Below are 15,909 nucleotides of genomic sequence, written 5' to 3' on the forward strand. Positions count from 1 at the left end.
TTGTTTTGTTCACTGATGCCTGGAAAGCCCCCTGAATCAAGCCTGGCGCAGAGTTGGGCCTGAAAACATACTTGTTGAATTGCTTCTGCAAATGCTCTCTGGGGATCTCTTGTGTCTCTCTGAGGTTCCAGAGAGGCCTCCACCCTGCTGTTGCCTGGAGAAGCTCCTAGAATGGGGCAAATGGGTCTTGGCTGATGAGAAAGGGTGTTCCAGGGAATAGCATGGGCAGAGAAGTCTGGAAAGGAGAGAAGGCCTGCTGGGCCTGGGGAGCTGGGCCACTTATGGGGCTGGGGGGTATAATTCAGTAGCCTATAGTAAATGCAAGGAGACATGCATAGGTAGTACATCTTTAAAATCAGTAACAAATTAAGGAAACAGTCCATTTACAATAGCATCAAGAATAAGGTACTTAGTAATGAATTTAATAAAAGAATTGCAAACCTTGTGCACTGAAAACTACAAAACTTTGCTGAGAAAAAAAGAGATGATCCAAATAAATGGGAAGACATCTTACGTTTTTGGATTGGAAGATTTAATATTGTTAAGATGGAAGTACTCCCCAAATTAGTCTACAGATTCAATGCAATTGCTATCAAAATTCAGATTTCCTTTTTTGTAGAAATTGACAAGCTGATCCTAAAATTCAATATGGAATTAGAGGAGGCCCCAAGTAGCCAAAACAATTTTGAAAAAGAACAAAGTTGGAATACTCACACTTCCTGATTTCAAACTTACTACAAAGCTGCAGTAATCCAGACAGTGTGGTATTGGCATAAGGAGAGACATATCAATGGATTAGAACAGAGAATGCAAATATAAACCCATACATCTGTGGTCAATCTTTTTTTTTTTTTTAAAGATTTATTTATTTGAGAGAGAGAAAGAGTGCTGCACATGAGCAGAGGGAGGGGCAGAAGAGGAGGAAAAAGGAAAGAATCGGAAGCAGACTCCATGCTGAGCGCAGAGCCCAACGTGGGGCTCAATCTCACAATCCCAAGATCATGACCTGAGCACCCAGGTGCCCCAGTGTGGTCAATGAATCTTTAACAAGGGTGCTGGGATCATTCAATGGGAAAAGAATGCTCTTTTCAACAAATGGAACAAGACAGTCACATGCAAAAGAATGAAGTTAGACCCTGTAGTGGTAGAACAGTAGACACCACCCCCCCCCCCCCAGTCACCAAAGGTGTCTACACCATAATCCTCAGAACGTGTGAATATGTTGGGTTCCTTGGCAAGAGGAAATAAAAGTTGCAGATGGAATTAGGTTGCTAATCAGTTGTCCTTAAAATAGATTACCTGGATGGGCCCCATGTAATCACCAGGGTTCTTATAAATGGAAAAAGGAAACAGAGGAGGGAGAACCAGAGGAATGACAGCATGAGAAAGACTCACCCACTGTTGTTGGCTTAGAAAATGGAAGAAGGGGCAATGAGCCAAAGAATGTGGGTGGCATCTAAAAACTGGAAAAGGCAAAGGAAATGGGTTCTCTCAACCTCTAAAGGGAATACAGCTGTGACAGTGCCTTGATTTTAGTCAAGTGAGATCCATTTCTGACTTCTGACCTTCAGACTGTAAGATAATAAATTGGTGTTATTTTAAGCCAATAAGTCTGTGGTAATTTGTTACATCAGCACTGGAAAATTAATACAGATCCCCACCTCACACCATATACAAAAATTAAAAAGGATTGGAGTGCCTGGCTGGCTCATAGCATGTGACTCTTGATCTCGGGGTTGTGAGTTCGAACCCCATGTTGGATGTGGAGATTACTTAAAATCTTAAAAATTAAAATGGATCAAAGACTTAAATGTAAGAGTTGAAACTAAAAACTCTTAGAAGAAGAAAACAAAGGCATAAATCTTCCTAACCTTGGGTTAGACAAGGACACCAAAGCACAAACAATAAAAACCAAGTAGATGAACTGGACCTCATCAAAATGAAAAACTTGTGTTTCAAACGACACCAGCAAGAAAGTGAAAAGACAACCCACAGAATGGGAGAAATTTGCAAATCATATATCTGATGAGGGTCTAGTGTACTGAATATATTAAGAACTCTTACAACTCAACTTTTTAAAAACCCAGTTTAAAAACGGGCAAGGGTTCCGAATAGACATTTCTCCAAAGAAGATACAGAAATGGCCAATGACCACATGCAAAGATGTCCTGTCCATTAGCCACCAGGGAAATGCAAATCAAACTATGAGATACCACTTCACAGACCCACTAGGATGACTATGACACAAAAGGACAGATAGGGGCACCTGGGTGGCTCAGTTGGTTAAGCATTCCACTCTTGGTTTTGGCTCAGGTCATGACTTCATAGGTCATGAGATTGAGCCCCAAAAGGGCTCTGTGCTCAGCAGGGAGTCGGCTTGAGATTCTCTCCCCCTGACCCTTCCCCCATTCGCCCTCTCTCTCTAAAATAAATAAATAAATAAATCTTTTTTAAAAAGTCGTAAATACACGTGTGCGCACACACACACCCTCTCATATTTCAAAGTTATCTAATTGCTTCTGTAATATGGCCCCACCCCTTTAATCCTGAAAAATTACGAAAGCTCAGGTTCAAGACAAACTTGGAGGAAAGAACTGCTTTTATATGCTAGACACCTAAGTAATATAGAGCATAGGCCAAATCTCAACACTACTCATTAGATTGGCTGCTCTAACTCCATTTGCTGGAAATAATCTTGACTGCCTGCATGCAGTAGCTGGAGAGTAAAAAGGAAGGGCTGAATCCAGCCTGGGGTAAGGGAGAGATAACTGCATTCACTCATTTCCAAGATGCTGAACACATTTTATCTTTCAAGCTTCTAGGCGATTTTGGTCCTCTGTGGTTAAAGGGTAGTCTTGGAGCAGAGAGCAGAAGGTTGGGATATCAGATTGGAAAAGGAAGGCAAGAAAGAAAAGCATAAATGTCGCCATCACAAGCAGGCATACTTATTCTAGAAGGTATGATCATGTGGACACTGTGTTGGTAAGAACCTGGTGGAGAGCATGGGGCCCCTTAAGCACCACAGTTGGGGGAAGTGAATGAAGGTGCTGTAGACAAAGGTGTGGTCAGGTTAAAGGATGGTGAACAGCCTAGAGCGAGAGCATCAGCTAGAGGATGTTTCCATCATTCAGTAAATGGGACAGGAAGACGGAGAAGTTATGGGGACCTAGAGAAGGGTGGTTGCTGGAGGAGAGGGTGGCAGACAAGAGCCATGGCCTTCAGTAGAAGAACATAACCACGATCAGACCAAGGTCTCCCGCAGAATAAATACTCTGACCGCTTTCCTCCTGTGATCTGTTGGTGTCACCCAAGGGTTGAATCCATTGTACCAGAAGGGCCAGGGAGCCAACTGAGGCAGCCCATTGTGACAGCTTCCGAGGAAGCAGAGCTGGGTGCGAAGGGTGGAGGGTAGCTCTGGAGGGACAAATGGGAGAGGATACAGCACAGACATGGAGGGGGGGAAAGCGTTATTATGCAGGCTGATCCACAAAGTGTTGTTCAGGCGAGCTTTATTATTTAGCACGCTTTGCTTCAGCCGAAGTTGGGACTAGAGGCTTTTGCTCTGATGTCCTGGTTCTCACGATGCTGATGCTTTGCACCTATAAGAAGCTGTCCTGCTCACCAGGGCTCCACACGTCCTCACTCACCATCACAATACACCTGAGCCTTCGCTCAGATGCTCCCATTTCACACCTGGAGAAACCAAGGCTTGGGGAGCATAATGGTTTCTTCGTTCATTCATTCAGAAAACCATTTACCAAGCTCCTCCTGTCCTTCAGGGCTGTCCTCCATCTGTCCTTCAATGCTGTCCTTCATCTGAATGAGCCTGCCCTCTCCTAGCTCACACCCCCCTGGAGAAGTCAGACAACTAACAGGTAAGCCACATAAACACAAGGAAAAAAAAAACACAGCACAATAATGGAGATACTATGGGAGAGAAGGTGACTGGGGGCTGTAGAGATTGGGAAGTGAACGAGAAGACATTTACATGGAAGCCTGAATGGCAGAAAGGACTTGGTTGTGTATCTGAAGGAAGAGCATCTCCAGCAGAGGCACGATGAGGCTAAAGCCCCAAGGTGGGAACCAGCAGAAGGCAGGCATGTGTGACTGGAGACTGACCACCCAGGCCAGATGGGAAAGATGAGACTGGAAAGACTGATCTTAGGGGAACCTCTGGAGGGCTTTGAGTAGGGGAGAGACCTGGGGTCTGTTTTTTAAAAAAAATCACTTTGGCTACTAGGTGAAGGGATTGTGAGGGATGGGATGGAAGCAGGGAGGCCCCTAGGAGCCATGTTTAGTAACACTAACTAGAGAAATCTAGTGCTGGCTGGGTTCAGTGGGTTCAGGGTCTGTCTTGGAGGCAGGGCTCCTGGTCCTTTCTAAGGGATGGGCCATGGAGCATGAGAAAAAGAGGAACCAGGACTAAGTCCCGAGTTTCTAGCTTACTTAATTGGATGCACATGGAGCTTAAACTGAGACAGAGAAGCTGGTTGGGGAGAAAACCCAGGTCCATGTGTTGGCCATGTCTTGTCTGAGATAGATATATTTCCCAAAAGAGTGCTGGCAAGGATGTGGGAAATTGAAACTCTGATACACTGTTGCTGGTGGGACCATGGTTGCTTTGAACAACAGTCCGGCAGTTCCTCAAAATATTAAAGTTACCATATGACCTGGTGGTTCCACGCCTTAGTTTATACCCGAAAGAATTAAAAACATACGTTCACACAAAGACGTGTATATGAATGTTCACAGCAGCATTACTCACAATAGTCAGTGTAAATACTTAATGTCCATCAACGGATGAATGGTCAACAAAACATGGTCCATCCATACAGTGGAATATTATTTGGCCATAAAAAGGAATGAACCTGGAAGAATCTTAAAAACATGATGGTGAGTGAAAAAAGCCAGACACCAAAGACCACATGTTGTATGATTTCATTGACATGAAATGTCTAGAACAGACAAATCCATAGAGACAGAAAGCCAGTTAGTGGCTGCCAAGGGCTGGGGGAGAGACTTCTAATGGGTAGGAAATTTCCTTTTGGGGGAATGAAAATGTTCTGGAACCAGACAGAGGTGACGGTTGCCCAACTTTGCGAACACTAAATGCCACCAAACTGTACAATTTACAAGGGTGGATTTTATGGCATGTGAATGACACCTCAATTAAAAACAGATCAGGGGCGCCTGGGTGGCTCAGTTGGATAAGAGACTGCCTTCGGCTCAGGTCGTGATCCTGGAGTCCCGGGATCGAGTCCCACATCGGGCTCCCTGCAGGGAGTCTGCTTCTCCCTCTGACCCTCCTCCCTCTCATGCTGTCTCTCATTCTCTCTCTCAAATAAATAAATAAAATCTTAAAAAGAAAAAAAAAAAAAAACAGATCAGTCGGAGTTGGCCAGACATGCGGTGTGGGAACAATGGTTCAGGGACAAGGGACAGCAGGAGCAAAGGCACGGAAGCCAGACACAGGCTGGCAATGACCAATCACGGTGGAAGGAGAAGAGCCTTCAGGATGGGAGTGCCAGCCAGGGAGCCTGGACTCTTCCCCAGAGTGACGGAGACCCTTGAAAGTTTGGAGGCAAGGTCCCAGCCTGCAGCCACCTCTCCTTGGAAGGTTCTCGTGTCCTCAACTCCGTCCTCCCCATGCCCTCTCTGGCATGCTTCTCCTTCCTCGTCCCTCACACACCGCTCAAGCCCGGCTGCTCGTGGCCCATGTGCCGATGCCAGGCTGGGGCAAGTTTCTCTTCACAGGGGCAAACATCCCCTCCGTACACATCCTTCCAGGGCCCCTCCATAAAGGAGAGGCTTGGGGCGGAGGGCCTTCTGATCCTGGCTTTCCTCCTGACCTAACAACTGTCCCTGGGGGCAAGTCACAGAACTTCTCATTCTAAAAAACAAAAACAAAAACAAAAAACAGCTCTTGGGGCGCCTGGGTGGTGCAATTGGTTAAGCATCCAACTCTTGGTTTCGGCTCAGGTTATGATCTCAGGGTTTTGGGATCAAGCCCTGTGTCGGCCTCCACGCTCAGAATGGAATCTGCTTGAGATTCTCTCTCTCCCTCTCCCTCTGCCCCTCCTGCTTATGCTGACTCTCTCTCTCTCTTTAAAATAAATAAATAGGGGCACCTGGGTGGCTCAGTTGGTTAAGCGACTGCCTTCGGCTCAGGTCATGATCCTGGAGTCCCTGGATCGAGTCCCGTATCAGACTCCCTGCTCGGCAGGGAGTCTGCTTCTCCCTCTGACCCTCTCCCCTCATGTGCTCGCTCTCTCTCATTCTCTCTCTCAAATAAATAAATAAAATCTTTAAATAAATAAATAAATAAATAAATAAAATCTTAAAAAAAATACAAAGCTCTCAAGCCATCCAAAGGGATGGATCCTAAAGGCATCTTGCTAAGTGAAAGAAGCTGGTTTGAAAAGGCTGTATGTCGGGGCGCCTGGGTGGCTCAGTTGGTTAAGCAACTGCCTTCGGCTCAGGTCATGATCCTGGAGTCCCTGGATCGAGTCCCACATCGGGCTCCCTGCTCAGCAAGGAGCCTGCTTCTCCCTCTGACCCTCCCCCCTCTCATGTGCTCTCTCTCTCTCATTCTCTCTGTCTCAAATAAATAAATAAAATCTTCAAAAAAAAAAAAGAAAAGAAAGAAAAGGCTGTATGTCATAGGATTCTAAGTGCATGACCTGGAAAATGCAAAACTGTGGAGACCATAAAAGATCCATGGTTGCCAGGGGTTGGGATAGGAGGGATGAAGAGATGGAGCACAGGGGATTCTTAGGGCGGAGAAACTATGATACCATCACAGTGGACGCACGTCAAAACCCACGGAATGTACAACACAGAGTGAATGCTAATGGAAACTATAGACTGCAGGTAATAATAACGCGCGGGCATAGACTCATCAGTCATTACAAATGCAGTGTAACGCAAGACGTAAATAGTAAGGGAAATGGCAGTGCGGGGTAGAGAGTATATGGGAAGTCTGTACTTTCCACTTGTTTTTTTATAAACCTGAAATTGCTCTAATACATAAAGTCTGTCATTAATTAAAAAGACAAACACAGAGCCTACTGCTGAGAGTCACCAGTATTATTCTCCTGCCAGCTCAGAGGGAGCTTCTTACCCTGCTGAGAGTCACAGGCTTTGGAACAAGAAAGGTCCTGCTGGCCCACTTTCTCACCAGGAGCCGCTGGCATTGACTTCATTCCCCTCCTCATGCCTCAGTTTTCTTATCTGTACAGTGGGGACCATGGTGGTTGTGAGGTCTGATGGGATGTGATACAGAATACACTTGCTTTATCAGCACAGCGGGACACTCCATCCCCAACGGCAGCGGATCCTTCTCCTGCCTCCCTCTCCTTGTGAACTGGGCATCCAAGGACCAGCCCCAGCCATCAATGGTTCATCCATCCTTGAGCCAACCAGGGTCTCGTCCATCCCCCACCCCCCATCCATCCCCAGGGCTGCCCCCTCCCAGCAAATGCTCAGTCATCACAAATTTTTCCTCCTCTGTCCCCTGGAGACAAGACAAGACAGACATTATAATACTGCAGGTGGAACAGCGGAAGTTGCGACTAAGTGTCTAGACTCTGGAGCTGGGGGTCCTGGATTAGAACGCCAGCTCCAATAGCCACATTTGCAGCTCTCACCCAGAGCTATGGCCACACTGGGGCACCTGCCAGAACCCACAGGCAGATCGGAACTGAAGCTGGGGCAGGACTTTGTGAGGCCCCAGAGGCTGCCGGGAGGCAGCGAGGATGCTAACCCGCTAACCCGCATGCAGCCTGTCCCCAGACCCCAGAGGCCTTGCAGCTGGGCTTAAGGCCACCCGGGGGGCAGCAAGAAAAGGCCGTGTGTCTTGCTGGTGTCTGGGGAACATGAGTTCCCCAGCAAAACGTCCTGCCGTCTGAAACTCAGAAAGGGTTCTGCGCCACATGGGGACGGACAGTAAATAACCGGGATTCAGGCCCTGGACATTCTGCAGGTTTATTTCTTAAATTCAACTAGGAAACAAAACCTTGGTGCTTGGAAAGGCCCATGTGCAGCAGCGCTGGCCCCAGTGTTTGTGGGGCTGGATGCCGCTGCAGGAGGAGGGTAGGACGGACAGTCTGGGTGGATAGTCCCAACCACAGGAGTCTAGGATGAGCCACCAACAAGGCTGGTGGGGATGTCCGAGCCATCCCGGCTGTGTCGTCCAGGATGTCACCACCAACGCTGGGTCTGAACTGTCACCAACAAGGCCAGCAGGGTTATTCAATGGGCTGGAACCTCCAAGGCCCAAAAGTCCATCTCTGACACCACCCCCAAGCAGGATACTTCTCCCGACACCGCGGCTGCCACTCCTATGGGTCCCACCAGCAGCCATGCCACATGGGGACACCTGGGAGGTCTCTGCCAGGGTGAGCGTCTGAATGGTGAGCCGAACAGCCACCCAATGCAGTCTTCAAGGCCCCTCTAGTAGGAGCTCCATGGAGGCGCCTAAAAGGAGACATCTGGGCAGGGGCAATGTCAAGTGGTAACAGTCAATTCTGGAAGCTTCTGGGCATCAGGAAGTGCAGACAGGGTGTGGGAGACCCACCAAAGATGGTGAAGTGCAAATGGCAACTGGCCCAGCCTGGGAGATCTCTGGCTGGCCTGGAGGTCCCTTGACAATGCCCCCCTACATCCCGGTGGGCAGGGCAGACCACCCGTGGTTCCTCCCCTCAGGAGGGAGGATGGAGGCTCTGCCTGGAGCTCATACAGGGCAAGGATGTGCTGGAGCCCGGCAGCCTAGGGAGGCCCGGACTGAGGCTCCTTAAGGCACAGCTGAGAGGAAGGCCAGGGGCTCCACTCTGGGTCCATGACCCAGCAGGGACGACCCACAGAGGCCCCGAGGGCAACTGGGCCCTGCGCGCCTACAGATCCCAGGAGAGAGCAGAGGAGGAGAAAGAGGGAAGAGGCGAGAGCGGATGGAACAGGGGGGAGGCGGAGAAGCAGGGAGAAAACACACACACACACACACACACACACACACACACACACACACACACAAATACAGGGGCAGGAATTCGGGCAGAAGAGAGCCCAGAGGGGGAAAGAGGAGAGTGAAGGTAGCAGAGCCATGGGCTCCTGCTGGGGTCCAGTTGCTCAGCACCAGGATGGTCCCACCTGGTGCATCTGGGCCAGCTCCTCCCCAGGCAGGGTTGTCTGGCTCAAGCCTCCCTCGCCGGCAGGGCCTGCCTCACCAGCAGGGCCTGCCTAGAAGTCTCTAGTGGGCGGAGGAGGAGCGTCAGAGGGCAAAGGAACCCGAGCAGATGCGGGTGTAGACACCCTGGTCCAGGGGCAGGTAGTGGCCCTGCTTCAGGTCCAGGAAGAAGAGCCGGTCTGAGGTCTGGCGTGGGTCGAAGCCCTCGTGCTGCAGTCGAGTCTTCTGGATCTTGAAAGTGCCTGTGGGGGTGGGGATGGGGGTACTCAGCAGAGAGGGTTCTGGGAACCCCCAACTCACATCCTGTCCTACACCTCCAGGCTTCTGCATAGGCCGTCCCCTCAGCTGGAAACATTCTTCCCCATTTTGCTGCCTGATTCTCCCTTGTCCTTCAGATCCTGACTTCATGCCCCCTCCTCCAGGGAGGCCTCCCTGACCACTTCCCCATCACAGCCCCATACACTGTGTATTCCCTGCCTGGGCACGTGTCTACTCCCCACGAGACCAAGGCAGGGCTGAGTCTGCCACACAGTAGGTCAGGGGTCAGCAACCTGTAGCTGAGAGCCGAACTCAGCCCATCATCTGTTTTGTAAATAGTTTTTATTGGCACAAAGCAACACCCACTCATTTACACACCGTCTAGGGCAGCTTTTGCACAACAGAGGCAGAGGTAAGTTGTTGGGACAGAGACTACATGGCCCGAAAAACAGAATATTTACTAACTGGTCCTTTAAGAAACAGTTTGCACTCCCTGCAGTGGACAATTAAAGAAATGTTCCATGAAAGATAAGGCTAAGGGGCAGGGTGAGTAGGAAAAAACCGAGGCAGGAGACCTGTGTGCGTTAGAGTTGGGAAGGTTTCTTGTTTTAAATAAAACTTCAAAAGCACAAACTATAAGATTAAAAAAAAAAAAGGTAAGTTTGTATCAAAATGAAGGGCTTTTTTTCAACAAAGGCCCCATTAACAAGGTTAACAGACTCCCAAAGAGAAGACTCCTGATGTCCGAAAGTGCTAAGGAATTAACATCTGGAATATTAGGAGAAACTCTCGTCAATTGAAAAGAAAAAGAGGGCGCCTGGGTGGCTCAGTTGGTTAAGCGACTGCCTTCGGCTCAGGTCACGATCCTGGAGTCCCTGGATCGAGTCCCGCATCGGGCTCCCTGCTCAGCAGGGAGTCTGCTTCTCCCTCTGACCCTCCCCCCCTCATGTGCTCTCTCTCATTCTCTCTCTCTCAAATAAATAAATAAAATCTTAAAAAAAAAAAAAAAGAAAAGAAAAGAAAAAGAGAGCAAGGCTATACAAAGATGGGCAAAAAATACAAACAGGTGATTTACAGGAGTGGAAACCTCACAGGTATGAGATGAGTTGCTCAAATTTCCTAGTCATCAGAAAAATGCGGGCAATGGGAGAAAGGCACCAGACACCGCAGAATGCCTAGTGGGGCTGGGATCGACAAATGGGAATAAATCATAGTGCAAATAAAATAAGAGAAGGGCCCTACGGGCACCCACAGTGCCCACTGACCATGAACCATTGCGATCAGACTTGGCAGGGGGGCCTAAACCGGGACAAATAAGCAAATGGTTGCTGAACCAACAGACACAGATGGACAGACAGACAGACAGGCGGGAGGCCGCACCTGTGGTGTCCACCTGGGGCAGGAGGCGTAGGAAGATGGGCCGGGCATAGGGCGCCAGGACCTTCTGCAGCTCCTGGTACAGCGCATTGGGGCTCAGCTGGCCGTGGGGGTCCGCGATGGCCGCCATGCCTGCTTTGCCCTCCACTCCTAAAGACAGAGGTTTTGCTGAGAACACCCCACCTTTTGTCCCACTGCAGGGCTGGATACACCCTCAGACAGAGGCCCCTGGCCTCTGATCTCCAGTCCCTTCCATCTGAGATAACATTTGTTGAAGCAGTCACCATGTTATTGAGCTCCTGCAGCACTCCCTGCAACCCTGAGACAGTCGCTTTCATGATCCCATTTTCTGGATAAGGAAACCGAGGTTGATGATCATTCATGAGGGGTGACTCCAGATCCAGTGCTCCCACCCAGGCTGCCGTGTGCAGTTACCCAGGTTGAGCACTGCCCAAGGGCACCCGTGCCTCCAAGCTTGTGCAGGTTTGGCTCCTCTGGGGCTGCCATACCCTAGGACCAGCCCCACAACCCCAGCTTGCCTGGCACAGCCACCCCATACACAGCCACGTCTGTCTGGCCCAGCAGGCGGCTCAGCACGCTCTCCACCTCTGTAGTGGAGACATTCTCCCCACGCCAGCGGAAGGTGTCCCCGCTGCGGTCCCGGAAGTACATGTAGCCCAGCTCATCCATCACCAGCACATCACCTGGCAGAGGGGAGGAGGAGGAGAGGTGAGATGGTGGCCCACCATCCCCACAGCCAGCCCCCCAGGGTCTTCGCACCTGAGAGGTAGGCACTGTCACCCTTGCGGAAGACACTGTGGGCAATCTTCTTGCTGGTGGCACTCTCACTGATGTAGCCATCGAAGCGACGCAGCGGGTCCTGCTGGTTGATCTGGCCCACAAGGAGGCCGGGCTCCCCTGGGGAGGAGGCCACCCTCAGGCTGCGCTGGGTGGGCAGGGGGTGGGGGCCCCAGTTCCCCAGGGGACTGGGCAGGGCCTGGCTCACCGGCCTGACATGGGATACAGAGGCCCTGGGCATCCCGCAGTAGTTCCATGGTGTCCTCATTGACCTTCACCAGCCGGATGGGGTACACATGGGGTAAGATACGGCTGTTAAAGCCACAGGAGCCGACCTGGGATGGAGCGAGCGAGTTGGAGAGGAGCCCCAGGGGGCACGGCGTCCTCCCAACTGACACCTTGCCTCTCCTGCCCCAGGGCCTGGAATTAGTGAGGGCAACCCCCGCATTGCCTGAACTCTGTGACCTTGGGTGATCTGAAAAAGGGGGTCTTAAGGGCAGTGCCTCCTTCCCAGGACTCAGGCCCCCTCCTCCCACCTTCCCAGCCACCTCCACAATCATGTGAGGAAACCTACTGACTGGTCACCACCTCCTGGTCCATAAAACCCTCTATACTGGCAGGAAGTACATGCCTAGAATGACCCTGCAGCCCGCTGCCCGCTGCAAGTCACCTTGCCTGGCTCAGGCCGATGAGTAGAAATGCCCATCTCTATGCTGTTGGGTATGTTTGTTAGAACAGCAATTTCTTTCTTTCTTTTTTTTTTTTTAAGATTTTATTTATTTATTCGTAAGAGACAGAGAGAGAGAGGCAGAGGGAGACGCAGGCTCCCCGTTGAGCGGGGAGCCCAATGCGGGACTCGATCCCAGGACTCCGGGACCATGATCCGAGCCGAAGGAAGATGCTCAACCATCTGAGCCACCCAGGCACCCAGAACAGCAATTTCTGTTAGCATGGCCAGAGTATCTTCTGGGGCTGTCTATTCAACAGATATGCATGGGGGGGTGGGGGGGTGGGCAGGGCCTGGTTCTCAGGTATTGGGTTCCCAACACCGAGACAGACACAAAGCAATCCCTGCCCCCAGGCGCTTGCTTTATAATCATTCTCCTGATCTATGCCTGGCTCGGTAAGGCTTGATAAGAGAGGGTTCTGCTCAGGCAGAATGGAGACAGTGATTGCTAATCATAAATGCATCTGCAGAGAGCCTGCTACCTGGGGGTGTTGTGCTGAGCTCATGGTCCCAATGAGCTATCATCCCCATTTACGGATGAGGAAACCAAAGCCCAAGGAGTCTGAGTGACTTACCCGGTAGGAGGGGATGGGCACCCCAACCCCCGCCCAGGATCCCCCAGAGCCCTGCTCTCCCCTGCCACCCCCACAGGTGGGACCTGAGGCTCAGAAAGGCTGAGGCCCTGGCCCAAGGTACACCGCCTTGCGGAGGACTCGAACTCTGGAGGTATAGACCCGGGACTGTGTGTGCCCTGCCAGTCCTGGGAGCTCCCCCTTCCTCCGCCCTGTGCGCCTGGCCGGCCCCTCCCAGCAGGTCAGGCTGTTCTACGAGAACGCGGGGGCCAGGGAGGCCGAGGTGGCCGTGATCCCCAAACCCTACAACCTGCCCGCGCCACCCTCGGCCGCCCACCTTGCCGTCCATGTTGGCAATACTGCAGTTGCACTCGGTGGCTCCGTAGAACTCGCCGACCTGGCGCACGCCGAAGCGCTCGGTGAACTCCTCCCAGATGGCCGGCCGCAGCCCGTTGCCCACGGCCAGGCGCACGCGGTGCCGCCCCTCGGCCTCCCGCACCGGCTGCTTCAGCAGGTACCGGCAGATCTCCCCGATGTACTGGACCACCTGGGGGGAGGGGGGGGAGCGAGAGGTGGGCCCGAGGGGAGTCTTCCCTCCAACCGGGGCGCTAAGAACAAATCGGTCTTAAGGGCCATGCAACAAGCGCCCCCCCCAAGGCCGTTTATGCGTACCCCTTGCTGAATCCTCATTCCGGGGGCGGGGGGCAGAAGGATGCATTCAGCGTCCCCCATGCCCCTCTGCCGCCCTTCCATTCCCCACGCTGTTTCCAGGAACCCACAGGCAGTGCAGGAAGATGGGGCGCACCGCTGACACCCCACAGGGCAGCCCTCAGCCCAGAGCCACTGTCCGACGCTGTTCCCCAGACCCCTAGCTCGGGGTGCATGCTCCGCGCTGCCTCTCGGAGCCCCAGTTGCCCACCGGGTCCCTTGCTCCTTGGCGCCTCCCTGCAGGGCTCCTTCCCTCCCTGTCTCAAGGCTCCACTCCTGGAGGGTCATTTCCCAAATACCCCAGGGGCCTACCAGTCCTCATCTCTGGGTTGACTTCCAAATGATTACCACCACCACCCCCAATTTTACTGAGGGCCACCAACAGTAAGTAACTGGACCAAAGCTGATAAGTGGTAGAAGCTGATTTGAATCTGGGCAGCCTGGCCCCAGAGTCTGAATGAAGAAGTTACATGCTCGGGATTAACCGCCAGGCTGATCATCACAGCTCCAAAGCGCTCACAGCTTCCCCTCACACACAGGATGAAGTCCAAATCTCTGCCAGTGGCCAATTCCCTCGGGCCCCACCGTCCTCACTGCCTCTTCTTCCATTTCCCACCAACAGCTGCTGCCACACAGGGCTCCTCCTCAGGGCCTTTGCACATGCTGTGCCCTCTGCCTGGCGCATTCTTCCCCGGGATGCATCTGGGCCCTCGGGGTTTGAGTCAAAGATCACTGCCACGGAGAGACACTCCCTGAACAGCACTTGCTAAATCTCTGATGAATAAACAAATGTGCTAAATACTCTACCCACCAAGCACAGAGCTCATTTGTTGAATTCTCCCAACACCCCCATGTTGGACATGAAGGCACTACATGGTCATCAGCTGCTGACCAGGCGGCAAGCAGGGTGGGGCAAGATCAGAAGGTGATGGTGCTGAGTTCTCTCCCTTCGCCCCTAGGCTCAGGTCCGGTGCCATGTCCGTGGCCCAGCCCATCTCATCTCTACGCAGGACATAGGACACGGCCTGGCCAATCAGCCCAGTCCATCCCCAGCTACTAATTGGTTCAAGGATGAACACCTGACCAGAATTAGACCAGTGAGAATCAGCCCTGGGACGTCTAATAAACCGAGAGGAAGAGAGAGGCTCTTTCTCTCCTGGAGCTGCTGGGAGCCTTCCCAGAGAAGCAGGGCTGGGAAGGAAGCTGTACACTCAGGAAAGAGAAAGACAAGAAATAGAGAGAGACAGAGGCACTCCTGGATCAGGCTGTGCCTGAAGCTGTCCCCATGTGGCCTCTTCAGGTCCATGAGTAATAAATCCCCTTCTTCAGGAAGCCAGGGTTTAGGTTAGGCTTTTGGCTCCTGTCAAATGACACAAAGTCCTGCCCAAGTACTGCCCTCCAAACCATCACCAGATAGTCCCGGCCATGCCCTGAAGAGCTCTCAGCTGTCCTCTTCAGGCCAGGGGAGGAGCAAGTCAGCCATGATTGAGGCAGCTGAGGGGACAATGACTTCTCCTCACGGCCCTGAGGCTGTGTCCCTGCACTGAGAGCAAACACTTGATCTTTACCTCTGGCCTGTACCCTCGGACAGACCCTGGGCTGAAGGGAAGACAGCTCAGGTCAGTTCAGAGAGGCAGACACCAGATCCTTCGAGGATTCTGTCTATTCCTTAAAGGGCCCCTCAGTGTTTAATGGGTACCTTGTCTTGACACAGAAATTCCCTTCTTAGAAACAGGACAGACTATCAAGGGTCCAGAGACAGTGAGCAGTGCCCGATGGAGTATGGCATGTCAAGGACAGAGAGGGACCCCAGACACTGCGGGCCTCCCACGAAAAAAAGTTGAACTTGAAGCTGATCAAGTATCTAGACCAGGGGTTCTCAACCACGGGCAACTCTGTCCTCACAGAACACTTGGCAACATCTGGATACATTTTTAATGCTCACAACTGGGGGGGGGTGCTCCTGGTATCTAGTGTTTTCAGGTCAGGAATGCTGCTGAATATCCTATAGTGCACGGGACAACCCCCGCCCCCAGAATGATCCAGCCCCAGATATCCTTAGCATCATGCTGAGAAACACTGTGATGGACCCAACGGACAGGAAACACCGGGGACAGAGGAACACGTTAAGAGACACCCCGGCAATATCCAGAAAATACTATAGGACACACAACCCTTCAGTAAATACAAGACAGAAAAAAAGAGAGAGAAGGGGCTCCTACAGATGAAGGGATTCTCATGAGACACATCGACTGGTCAAAATGTGTGGGTCTCCTCTAAAAACGGAT

The 15,909-nt window shown here is 51.7% G+C and overlaps 1 protein-coding gene across 1 annotated transcript in view; it reads right to left on the reverse strand.

Moving 5' to 3' along the window:
• Positions 1-7,969: 7,969 nt before the first annotated feature.
• Positions 7,970-15,909, reverse strand: part of SLC27A1 (solute carrier family 27 member 1) — a 30,723-nt gene continuing 22,783 nt past the window's right edge. The window contains exons 8-13 of the mRNA XM_036118840.2: positions 13,251-13,460; positions 11,823-11,949; positions 11,597-11,734; positions 11,356-11,520; positions 10,820-10,966; positions 7,970-9,423 (exon numbers count right to left, since the gene is read on the reverse strand). Of these exons, the coding sequence (XP_035974733.1) occupies positions 9,266-9,423; positions 10,820-10,966; positions 11,356-11,520; positions 11,597-11,734; positions 11,823-11,949; positions 13,251-13,460 (945 nt within the window). The 3' untranslated portion in view covers positions 7,970-9,265. The remainder of the gene's footprint in view (positions 9,424-10,819; positions 10,967-11,355; positions 11,521-11,596; positions 11,735-11,822; positions 11,950-13,250; positions 13,461-15,909) is intronic.

Source organism: Halichoerus grypus, chromosome 1, assembly GCF_964656455.1.
Source record: "Halichoerus grypus chromosome 1, mHalGry1.hap1.1, whole genome shotgun sequence".
Lineage (NCBI taxonomy): Eukaryota > Metazoa > Chordata > Mammalia > Carnivora > Phocidae > Halichoerus > Halichoerus grypus.